This window comes from Pseudorca crassidens, chromosome 6, assembly GCF_039906515.1.
Source record: "Pseudorca crassidens isolate mPseCra1 chromosome 6, mPseCra1.hap1, whole genome shotgun sequence".
Taxonomy (NCBI): Eukaryota; Metazoa; Chordata; class Mammalia; order Artiodactyla; family Delphinidae; genus Pseudorca; species Pseudorca crassidens.
The window spans coordinates 62,378,602-62,398,721 of NC_090301.1; the positions used below are offsets into that span (position 1 = coordinate 62,378,602).

At 36.3% G+C, this 20,120-nt stretch overlaps 1 protein-coding gene across 3 annotated transcripts in view; it reads left to right on the plus strand.

Moving 5' to 3' along the window:
• The window catches only part of CFAP210 (cilia and flagella associated protein 210), a 36,935-nt gene extending 20,183 nt beyond the window's left edge, over positions 1 to 16,752 (plus strand). For all 3 annotated transcript variants that reach the window (XM_067741597.1, XM_067741598.1, XM_067741596.1), the window contains 5 exons: positions 1,471 to 1,627; positions 6,624 to 6,763; positions 9,355 to 9,547; positions 10,311 to 10,475; positions 16,302 to 16,752. In XM_067741597.1, the coding sequence (XP_067597698.1) occupies positions 1,471 to 1,627; positions 6,624 to 6,763; positions 9,355 to 9,547; positions 10,311 to 10,475; positions 16,302 to 16,646 (1,000 nt within the window). In that variant the 3' untranslated portion in view covers positions 16,647 to 16,752. The remainder of the gene's footprint in view (positions 1 to 1,470; positions 1,628 to 6,623; positions 6,764 to 9,354; positions 9,548 to 10,310; positions 10,476 to 16,301) is intronic.
• The last annotated feature ends 3,368 nt before the right edge of the window (positions 16,753 to 20,120 follow it).

A 20,120-nucleotide genomic window follows, 5' to 3' on the forward strand; every position in this document is an offset into this window, starting at 1 on the left:
AAAGTTGATTTAGCTGTGGCCAACAGTGACTTTTTTCTTAGCTCCTCCTAAAGAGAGTGACTGTGACTCTAAGTGGCTGCTTACTCACCTGTTCTGAATTGGCTTAATAATACCAAAGTGAACTTACTGGCTCACTTAACTGTGAAGTCCTCTGTGGCACAGGGAAGGGAATTTTCCCCCTCCCTGAAACCAAGAAAAAAATGTTATGATTGGGTGCATATGAAAGAAAGGCTTACTCCTCAGTCTTTTTGTCTATTTAAGTGGGTTGTTTACCCACTCTGTACCCAGGAAGAAAAAGAACTGGAGACAACTGATAGAGAGCACCAGTGGAGCAGCCTGCACACGTGTTGATTGGCTGACCGGGATGCGTGGGCACATAGACAAAGATACCGGCGGGGGGGGGGGGGGGGGGGGCGGGGGCTTGAGCTGTTTTGCCAGTATGCTGAGGATTGACTGCCAGATGTGGTCGCGGAGAGTCTGCAATAAGCTACTGATGGTGGATGCTCCTGGTTGTGATGGTGGTGGGGTTGGGGGGTGTGGGTTGTAGAGGTAGAGCTGGAGCTAAATGCAGATCAGAGCTCTGCAGTGAGGACACTGCTCAGGGATCTCTGAAGAACTCACGCATAAGCCCTGTGAGACAACCAGCATTTAATGGCTAACCACTCAGAAGGCATCAGAAGTTAGTCAATGTTGGCTAGAGAAAGGATAACAACCAAAGTGGCCAGCTGGGTAAGGAAGTTGTTGCCCTTCTTCCATCAAACCCCAACTCCTGAGAGGCCAGATCCATAGCTTAGATAGCATCTTCTAGTGCTGAAATTGAAAAGCAGTAGGGATTAGGGACTTTTCTGTAAAATAATGTCACCATTTCAGCATAGTGTCTGTCATTCAGTTAACTGGTTCTTTCTAAAGGAAAGGAACATTTGAATCTACTGTAGGACTTAATTTTGGTGAGGAATGAAACAAATTTTGAAGAAAGGAAGATATTGGCCATCCTGGGTTAACCAAGATTGGATTTGTTTTTGTATTTTTTAAAAATTTTTTCTACAATTTATTTGTTTGAATCAGATTCCAACTAAGGTTCATACATTGCAATTGGTTCCTATGTCCTTTCTTTTAAAAAAATTATTTATTTATTTATTTATTTTGGCTGTGCCAGGTCTTAGTTGTGGCATGCGGGATCTTTAGTTGTGGCATGCGGACCTCTTAGCTGCGGCACGCATGTGGGCTCTAGTTCCCAGAACCCAGGCCTCCTGCACTGGGAGCACAGAATCTTACCCATTGGACCACCAGGGAAGTCCCTGGATTTGGTTTTAATCACTGCTCTTTACCTATCTGTTCTTGTCCCAAAAGAAATCCACAAGTTCTCCTTTATAGTTTCAAATCATCCCAGGTAAGACTCTAATTCATTTCTTTAAAATATATTCTATTTTTCTGCATCGCTCTCAGTTATAATTATGTTTTTTTCTTCAGAATAAAGGAACATGAAGAGGAAGAAGAGAGAAGGAGAAAAGAGGAAGAAAAGGATGCTGAGGAAATAAAGCGACAGAATTCATTATATGAAATAGAAATGAAAAAAGAAAGAGGAAAGAAAAAAGAAGAGATCAATGAAAACAGGAGACTATTTTTTGTAAGTTGAAAATACTTCAAAAATGTATCTCTTCAAAAAATGTACAGAGTCCAATGCCAAATTTTAATATGTTTTTTATAAATAATAGTGGTATAGAAAAGAAGTTTGCTATTAAGTTGGGTTTTTAAGTGTACTTTGGGGGGAGCTATATTTGCTGTTATTTCATTTGGATGTGCTCTCATTCATGAACAAGAATTAAGAGAATGAGACTTTTTAAAAATGAATTTTGTTATCCTAAATATGAGAGTTGTAATGAGCAATGAATGGGGTGATACGTGTTTGGTATCTCCTGCACTATTAATATATGCTGAATAAATGGTAATAATTATTTTATGGTAGTTGCAATTTATTTTGTAATTTTTTATATTCATTTCTTTAAAGTTATTTTTTATTCTTAAGTAACATATACACAGATTTAAAACATCAAACATCACCAAAATGCTTAAAAGAAGAGAAGCAGTCATTGCTTCACTCCTTCTGCTTCTTGGAAAATTATATTCTAAATAATCTATGTATTTTAGGGACTTCCCTGGTGGCGCAGTGGTTAAGAATCCGCCTGCCAATGCAGGGGACATGGGTTCGAGCCCTGGTCTGGGAAGATCCCACATGCCGCGGACCAACTAAGCCCGTGTGCCACAACTGCTGAGCCTGTGCTCTAGAGTCCATGAGCCACACCTACTGAGTCCGTGTGCCACAACTACTGAAGCCGTGCACCTAGGGCCCATGTTCCCAAACAAGAGAAGCCACTGCAGTGAGAAGCCCACGCACCACAATGAAGAATAGCCCCCGCTCACTGCAACTAGAGAAGGCCTGCGCACAGCAACGAAGACCCAGCACAGCCAAAAATAAATAAATAAATAAGGAAATAAATTTAAAAATAAATAAATAATCTATATATTTAAAAAAATATATTCAGTTTTAAAGATATGTATCTTGATTTATCAATTTTAAACATTTTCTGTCTCTCTGCCCTGGTAGTTGAGGATTTAGCTCTTTCCCAATACTGTCCCCTTCCCATCCACCTCTTCCCCCCAAATCATCATGGCATAATTTTAGTTTAATCATTATTATGATTTTATAAATATTGTTCTCTGAAGAGCTAAGAAATATGCTATGATTATAATTGTTTGCTTCCATAAATGTTTTTCTGTGGTTAAAATAATTCTCATTGTTTGCATTTGCTTTAAAGCTCTATACCTCAATTTTTTCCATATGTTCAGTACGTTCTGCCAAATGGTTAATGATATTAGTTTTCAAATGTTCACCTAAGTAATGTTAAATTATTTATGGTTTTCTTGGAGCTCCCCCATACAGAGTCCTCCGTCCTTCTCTTCCTTCTAGACTGTTTGCTCTCTAGGCCTGCTGCTCAGCTGTCATTCTGGAGCTTCCCTGTGCCACTTTCCTGGGTCTCAGCTCCTATTTCCTGAATCTTATGCCTTCCTCTTTCTTGATTTATTCCTTCATCTTTCTGAAATACATCTTTTTTTTTTAATATTTATTTATTTGGTTGCACCAGGTCTTAGTTGAGGCAGGTGGGCTCCTCAGTTGCGGCTCCAGGGCTCCTTAGCTGCAGCACGTGGGCTCCTTTGTTGTGGCAGGTGGGCTCCTTAGTTGTGGCAGGCAAACTGTTAGTTGTGGCATGCATGTGGGATCTAGTTTCCTGACCAGGGATCAAACCTGGGCCCCCTGCATTGAGAGCATGGAGTCTTATCCCCTGCATGACCAGGGAAGTCCCCTGAAATACATCTTTGAGTAGCTTCTGAAGAAAGGGTATAGAGGAGGTAAAAATTTTGAATTCTTATCTGGAAAGGTTATCATCTAAAGTAACAGTTGCTTTGGGCTTCCCTGGTGGCACAGTGGTTAAGAATCCGCCTGCCAATGCAGGGGACACGGGTTTGAGCCCTGGTCTGGGAAGATCCCACATGCCGTGGAGCAACTAAGCCTGTGTCCTGCAACTACTGAGCCTGCGCTCTAGAGCCCATGAGCCACAACTACTGAGCCCGCAAGCCACAACTACTGAACCCAAGAGCCACAACTACTGAGCCTTTGTGCCACAAATACTGAAGCCCACACACCTAGAGCCTGTGCTCTGCAACAAGAGAAGCCACCGCAATGAGAAGCCCACGCACCACAACAAAGAGTAGCCCCTGCTCGCTGCAACTAGAGGAAAGCCTGTGTGCAGCAACAAACACCCAATGCAGCCAAAAATAACTAACTAAATAAATTTATAAAAAAAAAATAAAGTAATGCTTTCTTTATAGTTTGGGTGTAGAATTCTGGGTTCAGAATTCAGAGTTTTGTATTTATGTTTTCATAATATTCTAGCTTTCAGTATTGCTATGGAAAAGTATTGTGCCATTTATGGTATTCATTCTATGTATGTGATCTGGTGTGTTTTGTTTTTACTTCCCTTGTCTCTCTTTCTCTGAAAGCTCTGAGGGTCTTTATCTCTGCAACTGTAAGATTTAACAGGGACGTACCTCGTTTAGGTCTTTTTCATTTTGCTGAGCACTCAGTTGATGCCTCAACCCATAAATGCATCAGGTTTTCTTATTTTATTTCTTGTATAATTTTGTCCCTTTCTATTTTGTTTCTACCATTCTAGAACCCCTCTGATTTATATTGGACTTTCTGAAGTGATGCTCTAATTAAAAAAATATTTTCTCATATTATTAGTTAGGGTAAGACTCAAAAGTTTATAACAGAAAACCCAAAATAAAGAATGTAAAAAATTACAAAATAAATTGCAACAGTACCTTTATCTGAAGTGCAGAGGTGGTCATGCCAAGGCTGATATGGTACCTCCAGAATCAAGGGGGAATGAGACAGCTTCTCTTTTTTTGCTTTGCTATTCTTGGAACATAGGTGGCTTCTGTCCTCAGGATTGCCTCATGGCCTTGAATAGCTGCTGGAGCTCCTGGCCACATTCCAGGCAGCAAGAAGGAGAAAGGATGAAGGACAAAAAAGGATTTCCTAACTATCTGTCTTCCTTTTAAGGAACTTTTTCAGAACTCCCACTTAACAATTTCCATTAAATCTCATTGGTTGTAATTTAGTGACACCTAGCTGAAAAGAAAGCTTGGAAATATAGTCTTCTAGATGAGCATATTGCCACTCTGAACAAAATCTGGGTCCTGCTACTAATGCAGAAGAGAAGAAAGACTCTTGGGTAGGCAATTAATTGTTCCTGCCATTTTTGGTTTTTGTTTGACTTTGAGAGTTATTCTCAACTTTGTCTTCTAAATCTTCTATTGAATTTTTAATTTTAACTATCAAAATTTTAATTTCTAAGAGTTTTACTTGTAATATTATTATTCCTTTTGCATAAGATCTTATTCGTTGTTCATGGATATAATATTTTTATCTTTCCAAGTCACTTTGGAATAGGACAGACCTTGTTTTGTATGCTAACACTGCTACTTACTAGCCAGGTGACCTTGAACTGAGGCTTTCAATTTTTAAAAATCAGGATTAACTTTGTGTTAACTCTGGGCTTTTCTTTTTTTTTTTTTTTTTTTTGCGGTATGCGGACCTCTCACTGTTGTGGCCTCTCCCGTTGCGGAGCACAGGCTCCGGACGCGCAGGCTCGGCGGCCATGGCTCACGGGCCCAGCCGCTCTGCGGCATGTGGGATCTTTCCGGACCGGGGCACGAACCCGTGTCCCCTGCATCAGCAGGCAGACTCTCAACCACTGCGCCACCAGGGAAGCCCATGGGCTTTTCTTATTATAAAAAATCTGTATGAACATTTACAATAAACTTAGAAAAAAACAGTAAAATAAAGTTTTTAAGAAATAATTCAAAACAATCACTTTTAAGAGTTTGATATTTTCATTACCTTTTCATGTCAACTAATACATCTCGTAACCAGATTACAGCTTTGAAAAGTAATATCCCATAAAATAAAAAGTACTTAAGAGTAGTAGGTACGTAGTAGACCCTGAGTTATAAATATAGTGGAATATTAAATATTATACCTAACAACTTTTACCTTGAATTGATTTCTACTTATAGTAACAGAAAGCACTGATACATCTATGTATCCAGGCTGTTGTGTTCAAAGACACCTATTTTTATGATGGCTAATGCAGGTCAGGTTGTAGAGTTGTAGAACCCCTCTGATTTATATTGGACTTCTGAAATGATGCTCTAATTTAAAAAATATGCTGATATGAACAGATTTTTATTCTTTGTTAAAAAACTGACCTATTAAACATTTTTTAATTAGAATATACATCTGTATAATTTTTTGTATATGCACAAAAAGAAAGTCTGGACAAGAAAGTAGTTTCACAGTAATTGAGTCTGGTGGGTGGAATTAGGAATAGGCAGATGGTGGATGTGGTAGGAAGGACGCTTTACACTGTGTGTTTTTAAAATATTGTAAATTTGTGTAGCATATGACTATATTAACTATTCAAACATTAAATGAATGTATACATATTTACTGTATTTTATCTGATTATAGAATTATTTTAAATTCATATTTGTAAAGAAATGAGATATTTGAAAAGAAATACAGAAAATTAAGATGTGAAAGTCACCTATAATCTCATACCCTAGAGATAACTACTGTTAACATTTGATACATTTCTTCCAGTTATACATTCATTATAAACTTGTATTTATATATATTTGCAAAACTGAAATACTCCATGGTAATGTTTTATATTCTGCTTTTTTCTCCTACTTACTGATTATGTTATTTGTATCTTCCCATGTCTTTGAGAGTGTAATTTATTTAACCATTTCTCCATTATTGACTACTTAGAGGTTGTTTCCAATTTTCACTGTTATAAATAACTTTGAGGTGAAGTGCGTGGTAGGTACATAAAACGTAATGTCCAGCTCTGATTATCTCCTTGGGATATTTCTCCAAGAGAGAAATAATTGTATTAGAAGCTGTGACCATTTGACATTTAATATCGTATTAGATATCTATATGTTGAAAGATACTTTTCTTTGTGATAGAATAATACACAGTTTTTTCCTCCAAGGAACATCTGAATGATAAAAATACCATCAAAGCTGTAGAACAGCAGCAGCAAGAGGAGGAAGATGAAAAGATTAGAAAATTTATCAAAGCGAAAAAGCGTCTTACACAAATGGGGAAAGCAAAAGAAGCTGAAACACACAGGTCAGCTTCTAAAATAATTTTTGTGATTAATAAAGTACTGTCTGAAATTATTTTATTTTAAATCAGAAGTTGTGATATGAGAGTAGTCTTTAGGAAAAAGGTCTCATTATTTATGTCAGGGCGTTTAGTGACATGGTGATTTCAGCTTGGAGCACGTGAGTTGGGGTTCCCTTGGAATATTGATGACATCTGTGTGGTAGGTGGTTGGAAATACTGAAAATCTCTACTTTAGGAGAGGGGTATGAGCTGGAGATGGCTTCGTGAGCCATTGATGTACAAGTGGGAATTGGAACTGTGGATACAGGTGAGCTCACCTGGGGGAGTAGGTAAGAAGTGAAGGTGACATAGTCCCTAGGGAAATCCATAGTTAAATGTCAAATGGAGAATGAAGGTAATATGAAGACCAAGGAATAGTTCCCAGAGAATGGAGGAAAAGCAGAGAAACAGCAAGGGAGGGGGGATGGAGACTCAGTAAGAAGAGAGCAGTCATCAGTGTTAGATCACTAGAGGGATTAAATGAGATTTTAAAAATGAAGCACCCATCAGATTTAGAGGTCATTGCTTACCTTAGTGAGCAGTTTGGGGTGAGGTGAGGTAAGAGACTTACAGTACATCCTGTTTCTGTCTAGACCATGCTTTTCACTTGTGCAAAACCCTCTGATGGCTTTACATCACACTTAGAGTGTTGACTATGGCCCATAAGGCTCTACATCCATCCTAATTCCCAGCCGACCCCAGCCTCCTCTCTCAAACCTCATCTCTTACTGTTCTCTCTTTCTTTCCCTCTTTGTCACTCACACTGGACTTCTCCTGTACCCTCTTTGGGGAATGCTCACCTCCTTTAACTCTTTCAGATCATTACTCAAATATTGCCTTCTCATTCAGGCCATCCCTATGTTATTTAAAATTACAAGCCCAGGGCTTCCCTGGTGGCGCAGTGGTTGAGAGTCCGCCTGCCGATGCAGGGGACCCGGGTTCGTGTCCCGGTCCGGGAAGATCCCACATGCCGTGGAGCGGCTGGGCCTGTGAGCCATGGCTGCTGAGCCTGCGTGTCTGGAGCCTGTGCTCCGCAATGGGAGAAGCCACAACAGTGAGAGGCCCGCGTACTGCAAAACAAACAAACAAACAAAACTAATATAGTAAAATTACAAGCCCACACCCCACATTGCTTATCACTTTAACTGCTTTCTTTTTCTTTGTTGAATGATACAGCACTATTTTAATTATTTATTTTGTTTGCTGTCTCTCTACCCCAACTATTGTGAAAGCTCCATGAAAGTAGAGATTTTTAATGTTTTTGTTTACTGTTATGTCCCAGTACCTGGAATAGTCCCTGGCACATAGTAGGTAATCGAAGTGTTTAAAATATTGTTTTTGAAAGCCTAGATGAAATGTCACCTTTTCCATGAAGCCTTCCTTTTTTCTCATTTGCCCACATCATTTTCTAGCTTTCTCATGGCATTTATCACTTTTGCCTGCATAGCTATTTACATAATTGTCTTTTCTCCACTTTAGATTGTCATTCCCCTGGGGCATGTGCTGTGTCCTTTCTCATTGTTTCTCCCATGTTGCTTTGCAAATTCACTCAATAATCAGTGAATACGTCACAACTAAATTTAAAAGTATATTTTGCCCAATTTCCTTAATGAAAATGCCCCCATTCCTTTAACAAATATGTAGTTATTGTTTCGTTTTGTTTTTTAATTCTATTTTTATTTATTTATTTATTTTTGTCTGTGTTGGGTCTTCGTTTCTGTGCGTGGGCTTTCTCTAGTTGTGGAGAGCAGGGGCCACTCTTCATCGCGGTGCACGGGCCTCTCACTGTCATGGCCTCTCTTGTTGCGGAGCACAAGCTCCAGACGCGCAGGCTCAGTAGTTGTGGCTCACGGGCGTAGTTGCTCCGCGGCATGTGGGATCTTCCCAGACCAGGGCTCGAACCCGTGTCTCCTGCATTGGCAGGCAGATTCTCAACCACTGCGCCACCAGGGAAGCCCCTGTAGTTATTGTTGATGATGTGCCAGGCACCATGCTTGGCCCTGAACTAGAGAGAGGACTTACCCTGTCTCTGACCTTGGAAATCTCACAGTGTAAAAGGAGAGTTATTTATCTTCATATAAACAGATGAAGTCAATAAAGTACTATGAATAAACTGCAGACAGGGCATAGTAAGGATGCATTTATTCAGGATTTTGATAGCTTTTTCTGTTTTTGAGGTTAAATTTAAAGAAAGTCCTTTGACTTATTTTTATAATCTATGTGTTCAATATTAGAGCAAGTAGGATAGTCTAATAAAGTATTTAAAAATATTTTTCATGTGGAGAATTTTACACTTTATTTCCTATACACACACATACACAAGATCATACTATATGCATTATTCCCTTTGGATTTTTAGAATAGACTTTATTCTAAAAATAAAGTATAAAATAAAGTATTAAAAATAATTTCCACTTAATATATGAAAGGAGCGATGGGGCTCCCTTTCAGTCTTGTAAAAGACTATAAAATATCTGACTCTCTAAATAAAGTATATTGGCTCCATAAAAAATCCATTCATGAAGACTTGACAAGTGATGGTTATTTTGTTATAGGCTAATGGAGGAACGGAGAGAAAGAATAAATAACTTCCTGAGTAAACTAATGAAAGAGAAATTTGACAATCAAGATTTTATTATTGCTAGAGATATTGCAGAAGCTGAGGCTGAATGGAAAAAAAGAGAAAGAGAAAAGTATGAAAAAAACAAAGCAGAATTAAAAGCAATTGCAGAACATAGAGCTCTTGTGGTAAGCAATTCAATGATGACAAATAAAAATCAAAAAACAAATTTGAGCTCTTTACACTGTAGTTTCTCCTTACTCCCTCCTAATATACTCCCTCTGCCTCCCTGACAAAAACTAGCAGATTTGAAAAACAATGTATAAATTATCTTCCTGTAGTCTTGAAATCAGACCATGTTTAATTTCTAACAGAAAATGACATGGTAGACAATTACAAATAAGATCTTTATAGATGCAAAGTAATAATAATCTCTTCTGTTTCAGAAGAGATTTGTTTGCATCTGAAGTGCAAAAAGTTATTCATTTAATATACCTTTCGTTTGAATGTTTTTAAGATAAATCAAGTAAAAATTACCCCATTGTGTTTCTGTATATCTTAATCCTTCAGAATGTATCTCCTACGTGACTGACTGTCATAAGATATAAATTGGATACTTTATAAACATTGTAGCAATTAATTTTTTACCTTACAAATATTTCCCTACCCTGAGATGGTCTTTTCTGTTCCTGAGATGGTCTTTTCTGTTCCTGTATTTTTTTAAAACCAGTATCATTCTACTTACGTTTTTATTGTTTCTTGATATTAAGGAAATAGAACAAAATCAAAGTAAACTGGCCACGTGGGAATCAGTCCATGTGTGTCCAATTTTCTGCCCTTGCATTGCTCCTGGCTGACTTTCTGCTTAGAGCTTTCTAACTTTGTGCCTTATTGAAGGCTGTTGGTTGCTAAAAATGGTTTTAATTTTTTCCTTTGCCTTTTATCATCTAGATAAAAAATAAAGAGGAAGAAGAAAGACAAAGAAAAATAGAGGCTAAAGAACAATTGCTAGCTGTCCTGAAAGCAGACCAGATTTTCTGGGAGCATGAAAAGGAGAAAAAACGGAAAGCTGATAAAGAACGTCGAGAAGTTCAAGATGCCCATATTCAGCAAATGGTAATTATTCCTAAATGTTTATACTTCTTTTAGCAATAAATATGTAATATAGAGTTCTTGATAGTTTTCTGTTTCCTAAAGCAGTTTCCTTTATCAAGTAAGATCAGATGGTCATTATGGTTATGACACAATAAAATGTATTAAAAATGTGAAGAGTTAGTTTTTGTTTTTATGGGTATTGAAGTTCTCACACTAGGTTTATGTCTTTTGCACAACTATTTATCCTTCTTTAGTTTCTATTGTGTTTTGATAAATATTTAAGAAAATACAAATGCAAATGGCAGGCCATGATGCTTCCTTTACTTTTTCCCCCTCTTTAAAACCACTACCCAGAGAATATGTTGATTGGGATCACATAGGTTTCATATTTGAGGTGAGTGGGGGTCCCAGAGATTTTACAACATGTATGGAAGACCTGGCAACCAATCATTTGTGTCTAAAAACTGTTTTCCAGAATAGCTGTACCATTTTCCATTCCTACCAGCAATGAGTGCAAGGACAAGTTGCCCCACATCCTTGCTAACACTTGTTATTGCCATCCTTTAATTTTTAACTATTCTAGTATAGTGTTATCTCATGGTGTTATTTTGCATTTCCCTAATGACTAAAGATATTGAACATCTTTTCATGTACTTTTTAGTCATTTGTGTGCCTTGTGAAGTGTTTATTTAAATCTTTTGCCAATTTTTTAGTTGGGTTGCTTTCTTTTCTCTTTTGATTTTTGGCTGCATTGGGTCTTCATTGCTGCACACGGGCTTTCTCTAGCTGTGGCAAGCGGGTGCTACTGTTCGTTGCAGTGCATGGGCTTCTCATTGCGGTGGCTTCTATTGTTGCAGAGCACGGGCTCTAGGTGCGTGGGCTTCAGTAGTTGTGGCACACAGGCTCAGTAGTTGTGGCTTGTGGGCTGCAGAGCGCAGGCTCAGTAGTTGTGGTGCATGGGCTTAGTTGCTCCGTGGCATGTGGGATCTTCCCGGACCAGGCTCAAACCTGTGTGACCTGCATTGGCAGGCAGATTCTTAACCACTGCACCACCAGGGAAGCCCTGGGTTTCTTTCTAATTGTTGAGTTTTAACTTATTTTTTTAATGTGGTGAAATATACATAACATAAAATTTACCATTCAAACCAGGGGTCCCCAACCCCTGGGCCCCAGACTGGTAGCGGTCCGCGGCATGTTAGGAACCAGGCTGCATAGCAGGAGGTGAGCAGTGCGCGAGCGAGCAAGGCTTCATTTGCCACTCCCCATCGCTCCCCATTGCTTGCATTACCACCTGAATCATGGCTCACATTACTGCCTGAACCATACCTCCCCCTCCCGTCCGTGGAAAAATTGTCTTCCACGAAACCGGTCCCTGGTGCCAAAAAGGTTGGGGACCACTGATTCTATTTTTAATCATACAGTCCAAGGGCATTAAGCACATTTACACTGAGGTGCAACTATGAATACTGTCCAACTTCATAACTTTTTCATCATCCTACTCTGAAACTCTGTACCCATTAAACAGTAACTCTCTGTTCCCCTTCCTCCCAGTTCCTGGTAACCAGTGTTCTACTTTTTGTCTCTGTGAATTTGCTTATTCCAGGTACCACATATTAGTGGGATCATACAATATTTGTCCTTTTTTGCCTGTCTTATTTCACTGAGCTTATGTCTTCAAGGTTCATTCATGTTGCTGCATGTGTCAGAGTTTCATTCCTTATTAATGCTGAATAATATTCCATTGTACATATATACCACAATTTGTTTATCCATACATCCATCAATATATATTTGGGTTTTTCCCATTTTTTGGCTATTGCAAATAATGCTTCTGCACATTGGTATAAGATATCTGTTTGAGTCTCTGTTTTCAATTCTTTTGCTTATATACCCACAAGTGGAATTGCTGGATCATATGGTAATTATATGTTTAAGTTTTTTCAGAACCACCATACTGTTTTCTACAGCAACTGTACCATTAACACTCTGACCAGCAATGTTCAAGGGTTCCAGTTTCTCCAAATTCTCAACATTTTCTGTGTTTGTTGTTGCTTATCATAATGGATTTAAAATGGTATCTTATTGTGGTTTTCATTTGCATTTCCCTCATGATTAGTGATGTTGAGCCTCTTTTCGTATGCTTATTCAGTCTGAAGACTTCCTTTAGCACATTTTATAGCACAGGTGGGCTAGCAATAAATTCTTTCAGTTAATGTTTTTCTGGAGATGTCTTTATCTTGCCTTTTCATTGGATATGAAATTATTGGATATCATTTTTTTCAGCCTTTTGAATGTTTGTTCCAGTGTCTTCTGGCCTTCACTGTTTATGACTAGAAATCTGCTCTCAATCATAGTTTGTCCCCTATATGTGATGTGTCATTTTTCTCTTGAAAATGAAATTTTTTCTTCATTTTTGGCTTCCTGCAGATTGACTATGATGCATTTTCCTTGAGTTTTTTCTATTTGGGATTTGTGGTGCCTCTTGGATGTGCTAGTTAATGTCACCAAATGTGGGGAGTTTTCTGTTATTTCTTCAAATATTTTTCCTGCTTCTTTATCCTTTTTTCTTCAGGGACCCAATTTGCACATACACAGAGACATCTGATATTATACCAGAAACCTCTGACAATTCTGATCATTTTTAGTCAATATTTTTCTTTGTTCCTCAGATGGGACAGTTTCTATTGATCTACCTTCAGATTCACTGGTTCTGATGTTGAGCTCATCTAATGAATTTATCAATTATTGAACTTTCAACCCTACAGTTTTCATTTGGTTCTTTTTTATATTTTTTATATTGTTTCTATTTATCTGATTAGATTGCCAGTTCACTCATTCTGAGCATATTTCCTTTAATTCACTGGATATATTCGTAACTGCTTTGAAATCTAATTGCTAAAGTCAATACGCAGTTTCATTCAGTTAGTTTCTGTTTCCTGGGAATAATGTAACACGTTTCTATTTCTTTGCAGGTCTAGTAATTTTTGGTTGAAAACTTGACATTTTATAGAATATGTTGTAGATTGTTTTGTTCTGAGAGTTGTTGCTTTTTTAGTAGGCAACTGCTTTCCCTGGACGCAAGCTATGAAATCTGTTTTCACCACAGAAGGTAGCCTCTGATGTCTTTGCTCACTTTTATTTTTTAAAGCCTCGACTCCTAGGGTTCCTCACTGTACTGGTGTTGACAGTCATCCAATAATATGGGTAGAGTTTATGTTCAGACACCTTCAGCCAGTAATGTTTTTACTCCTACCCTTGCTATGCAAGCTGTGGGCAGGTTGAGGGTGGTAGTCCAAAGAACACTAAATTCATAATTTCTCCCAGGCTTTTTTTGCCAGGCTCCTGAGGTATCCTGTGTGAATGTGTTTTATCAGTTAGTCAGGGATGTCTGTAAAGTTTATCATTTCAACTCTTCTGTCTCATTCCAGAATCTCCCCCTTCAATTTCTAGCTGCTTTGCCACTCAACCCAAATAGAATCTGACATCATTATCCAGTTAAATTGCAAGTTTTCACCTCCTGAGCTGGAGGGATAGCAATGCCCTCCAAAGAATGCCAGAAACTTGCGGTTCTTACCTTCTGATTTAGTAGCAGTTTTTCATGAAAAAACACTTCTCAAGTAGTTGCCTGTACATGGTCACTTACCAGTGCTCTGAAATGGTTGATTTTAATAATTTTTAATAATAAACTTGTTTTCTGTGGAGAATAATTGGCCAACCTCCTCATGTGGCCATTATCAGAAGTAGGATCTGCCATATTATTTTGAAGCAAATTCCAGATATCATATCATTTTATCAATGTATATTTCAGTATCTTATCTCTAAAGCTCAGGGACTCTTTAGAAATTAACAATCACAATTCTGTTAAAACATCTAAAACAATTAACATTCAAAAATATAAAACAATTAACATTCAGCATTTAAATTTCCCCCAGATTGTCTCATGAATATTTTTAGTTTTTGTTTGAGGATGAAACAGGGTCCATATATTCTATTTGGTTGATATGTCTTTCAAGTTTCTTTTAACCTATAACTCCTCCTCCACCCCCATCCTCTGTTTTTGTCTTAGGTTCTCCCTCCTTGTCTCCATTATGTTTATCTTGCAATTTATTTGTTGAAGGAACAGGGTTTCTTATCTTTTAGAATTATTATAGTCTGCATTTTGCTGATTGGATCCCTGCAGGGTAGTATTGTTCCTCACATTTCATGTAAAATCTAGTTTAGGTCAGATTCAGGTTCAGTTTTTTGGTGAAAACTCGTAACTGGTGTTGTGTATTTCCATTAGAAGGCATGTAATGACTGTTGTCTCACTTTCTGTGATACAAACAGCCTTTGATGATTGTTACCTAGATTTAATTCATCAGGTGGAAAAATGTCAGTATTTTCTGCTTCCTTCTCATCGATTTGCTGAAGTTTTCAAAGAAATTTTCATGATCAGCAGTTTCTCTGCAGTACAATTTTAAAAGACAGGATATTTGATTCTTTAACTGTATTTTCGAGTTTTCAAAATAATTAGCTCTCTAGCATCCTCCAAAGGTATTTGTTACTTTACCCCCATGTGTTATAATTTTTAGGGTTTTAAACCAGTGTTTTAAGTTTCTTTACAAATCTGTATTTATGCTTAATGTATATAAAGTTTAAGGTACCAGTCATGTATTCCATTATGGTTACCTTTCCTTCCATTCTCATTTCTTTTCTGTACTTCAAATATTTCTCCCTGTTCCCTCAACATCTTTCTACAAAACTGCTACCAAACCAATACAGTATATCCCAACTGCTCCTTGTTAAGATCCCAAATTACAGCATTTTACCATTGATGAGATAGTTCTTAGTCTCTCTGATTTTTTCCTGTTATTGAATATCATTTTCTATTTTTCAAACTCCTAGTATCCTATCCCCTATTCAACATATAGCATGAAAGCCTGTTTTGAAACATAGCACTCAGTAACAAAAATTTGCTATTTTGTATTCATATGGTTGTTTTATTTCCTCACAAATTTCAATTCCTGGTAGATATATCAGGTTTAAGCTACTATTTTATGCTGAAGTGTTGGTTACTGAGTTTGAAATATATTTTCATGGATACTATATTCATAAGTAGACAAAATCTTAATTTTTGATACTCAGCATTTCTTAAAATGCTTCTGAGAAGACACAAGGAAAAGGTGTCAACCAAAACTTTATAGAAATCTTTAAAAACCCATTAGTCACCTCATATAAGCAGTTAAAAGAACAATGGTTTTGTAAATTATAAAGTTAAAAGAAAAAAATTATGAAATGTTAGTAAACTGGCTTTTGGTAGGTAGATTGCTTATTTCTACCTAGCTCCAACATTGATAAATGTCACTTGTTCCAACTTCAAATTCTTAGGAAAGAGAATGTGACTGGTTTAACCACTTAATTCAGATATTCATTGCTGACTTAATCTTATGTGGCTCAGTCACATGGTATATCTGGCTGATTTGGGACAGTGGGTTTGGGTGCATTCCTTCAGAATAGTGGATGGATGGGGACAGCGATTGATTATTATGTCTTCTACACTTGTCTAAATGGTAGAAACAGGATTTTAAACTTGGTTTAAACTTGGTTATTTGATTTTTAATTTCATGCTGCATTGTTTAAAGATGTACCATCACATAATACTGAGCCACTACTTTGAACATGATACTGTTGTGAGAAGCATGGGAGAATTTATGAAATTATAGTATATAGTTGTTAAGTCAGGACTTGTCAAATATCAATGAGTTTAGAAAGCTCTATCTGCAACTTCAAATGCTACATATATTTAAAAAATTGATTTTTTTTTTTTTTACTAATACAAAGTGTATTTTTTCTTTCCTTCCCAAATAGGCCCAAAATAAATTTAATGCACTGCAAGCAAAACAAGCAGAATTAGAGTACTGCAGACTTACTGAAGCTCTTGTGGCTGAAAAGGAGAAGGAATTTCAGGATTATGCCAGAGAAGTAATTGAATCTGAGTCTGAATCAACAAACAAGTATATTTATCCTCTTGTAAAAGCTATACAGGAAGGACCTGGAGGTGGTCCTGGGCCAGTTTTTGTGGACAGAGGTGTATTAAGACCCAGGTATCAGGCAAATGATATTACTGGAGTCCAGCTCCCTTTTTATACCTCTCAGGGATCAAAATATAATAATTTTCAAAAGTCTAAGGGAAGGCTAGGTTTTACATGGTAGAAAAAAGTTTATTTTTAAGAAGACTAAGTCATAGCTAATATTATGAGCTACAAATTCAAGTGAATTATATACTTATAATTTGTTAATAAAGCTGCTTTTCATCTAAGTACAATTATGTCTGATCTGATTCTTCCCCATTCAAGATTAAGTCAGATTCCATTTTTTATTTTGATAAAACACATACACAACCAAATGTATAATTTTAGCCATTTAAGAATATTCAGTGGCATTAAGTATATTCATAATATTGTACAACCTGCACCTATTAGTACACAACTGCTCTGATCTGCTAATTTGATAAAAAGAAACCATAGCTAAAATTTGTGGCAAAGATGTAAATTGGAACTAGGACATTTTGGGTATTGAGAGGACTTGGTGGGGTGGGGGAGGTGTGAAAATTATGAATCCACACTTAAAAAAGAGACACAGTACTAGGTTAGGAAGTATGTTTAGGAAAGAAACCTAGAAAGCAATGAAAATAGAAAAAGCACATTGAAACTAAAAGTATTTTAATAACAAATTTGCACAGTCCATATGAAGCACTCACATTTTACATATTCTCCTGGCTTAATAAAACATTTAAAAACACTCCAGAATTTGAGAGTTTAATAATATTCACCTGCTAACACATATAAACCACTGAATGGTCAGAACGTTTTTACTTAAGCATATATATTTTCAGTGACTAACTCTCAAGTTAACTAGGTTAATTTTCCCTAAAACCAAAAATAAACAAGAAACCAAAAACTAGACAATCTGTTTTACAAACTCAATTAACACTTATATGGCTTTACAATGGTAAGTGTTATATTAAAGCTGGCAGGCACAGAATATAATACAGTGTTCCTGCTGCTGAGAAATTTGGAGGAATTAAAAAGCAAATAGTAGCATTCCAGTTGACAGAAATGCAAATTCCATGTATAACCTTAAAAGTCTGCTGAGGCAAAAGACACCTTGCAATGTGAAGCACTATGATTAAACAGTTACACTAGAACTTATTCCTAAACCTGGAAATTGTCACTGCTGGCTAAATTCTTAAAAGAAGTTCAACATTGTTAAACTCTTTGCTCAGTTTTTTCCTAATACAATTTCTGTGGGTAAAATAAAAGTATTATTTTAATTGATTTATCTTCATTATTTAGCTTTTAATAAAAATAAAGGCCGAATAAGCTAATACAATGATTTAAAAAATACAAAAACAAACTGTTTATGATAGTATACTTTATTTTATACAATGTTTAACTATAAAAGTTGATAGTTTCAGAGTTTAAATTCTGTAAAATGCAGTTTGCAGAAAACAGTTTAACAGTTACTAGACTAATGATAAGAGAAGCAGCATTTTGAAACTAATTATACAATTGCAACAACAGCTTTATTCCTAAATTTCATTAAAAAAATATACATCACAGTGACTTCTGAGCTAGGAAAAGAAGTGCATTAACTTCATTTGTTTTTCCCTTCTGTAAAGAGAGCAGCCATAACTTTTAATATACCCACATACAAATACCCAATTCATTTATCCTTCAAAATACTATAAACACACAAAGGGGGAACAAAATATACAGCATGTGCTTTTGGTAAACATAGGAATTTGCTTGAAAAAGGGGGGCAGGGCAGACACACAAATCAATCCCACCACTCCCCCCAGTACATAAAAACAAACAAAACCCCTCAACAACTCCCTTCTCCAACCTTGCTGATGGAATTTTTCAAATTCCATAAAGGTTCGAAGTGTGATGAAAAATACTGCCACCCAGAGTAAAGCAAAATCAACTACTAAAACCATACTAATTTGTTCCACACACTAACCTGAAAACAAATTAGAACTGTCAGTAATTACTACTACTGAAAACATGAGAAGCCCAGTGTGTTCCCGTCCCCAATATTAAGAAATTTTTACTTTTCAGTTTCATATCTCCCACTGAGTACAGAATCAAAGGCCATTAGGCAAAGCCAATATGAATCAATATTACACTTGTGCAAAGATGGATTTATAAGACAAATTCTTTGAAACTTCTGTGAGGGATCTGATTAAGAAACTTAGAAACTACAATGCTCTATGAACTCACTACCTATAGAGTAATTTAAAAATGTTTTAAAGCAACCTAGTAGCTTCTCTACAAGCTCTTTAACATTAATCACTCTGCAGTGTCAATTTCTGTGGCAGATGGTTTACCCAGAAAAAGAATTCACATGAAATAATCATGAAAAAATTTCTCATATATTGCCAATCAAGTAATAAAAACAAACTAAATATCTTTAAGAGGATATTAAATCAAACACACTTTGAGGTAAACTGTAAGCTCAAACTATTATCAATTTGGCAGTAAAGAATTAAATAGTTGACTTTTAGGAAAACAAAGTTGTTCAAAGTAAAAACTAAAGGTTGCACAACTATTAAAAATGTAATGAAAGGATCATTTGATTGGTGTACTATTCAGATGCAAAGGCAGATGAGGTACAATTAATGCTGTTTGATCATTTTCTGAATGTTATTTATATTCTGAAAATAAAATCTAGCTGATTGTCATCTCTCACTTCAACTCCTTCACATATCTGTTCTATTGTAAAAACAACTAACAAAGTTTTTTTTAAAAGGCTTATAAATAATGTTTAGCATGGAATTGCTTCTTTGATGACCAAAACAGAATACTACTTAACGAAATTACTATTTTTTCCCCCTATGGTTACTTGTCTATAATTCTTAGTGGATAAAGCTCCGGGATCAGACAACATAGAAGTATTTTTACTTAGCATGTTTTTTTTTTTTTTAAATATAATTATTAGAAATCCTTTCTTAAACAGCACCTTTCTTGAAGCTCAAATAGTTTAACAAAGACTTTTTAAATGCAGTTTACTGAATTTAAGACAAACAATAACTAATTTAAAATATATTAACATTATACAGCTTGGGGACTCAAGACTCAATTATCTCTAAGGTTTGTGGTCAAAGTCTCTAAGGAATCAACCACCCTGGATTATCATAAACATCTATTACTTTTACCATCAGGAAAAAAATTTGGTAAGACTCTGCTACAGATATTTGTTTCAAGATATTGCAAACAATCATTACCCTATTTGTTATATAAATGGCTACCACAATGCCAAATGTATCATTACTGTTTTAATCAATAACGGGAAGTACTATGCTAATAAGCATTGCTTTGCTCAGTACAAATAACATTGAGTAGCTACTGGGTTTACGAAGGAGCTACCTTGGTAACAGAGTAGGTATTTGACTGACAAATAGTAAAGTACAAAAGCACTCTAGAGGCAACTACTAATTGGAATTCTGAAATTTCTTTTCAAATGAGGCAGGTTTTGTGTTTACTGTATGTTCAACATTTTATTTAGAAGAGAAATTACAGAATAAAAGGCCACACATCACTAAAATAGCAATATACCACACACAAAATTCTAAACGGACTTTGGATATCTTTAGTGTTTCACACTATAAGCTATCAAATTTTGCTA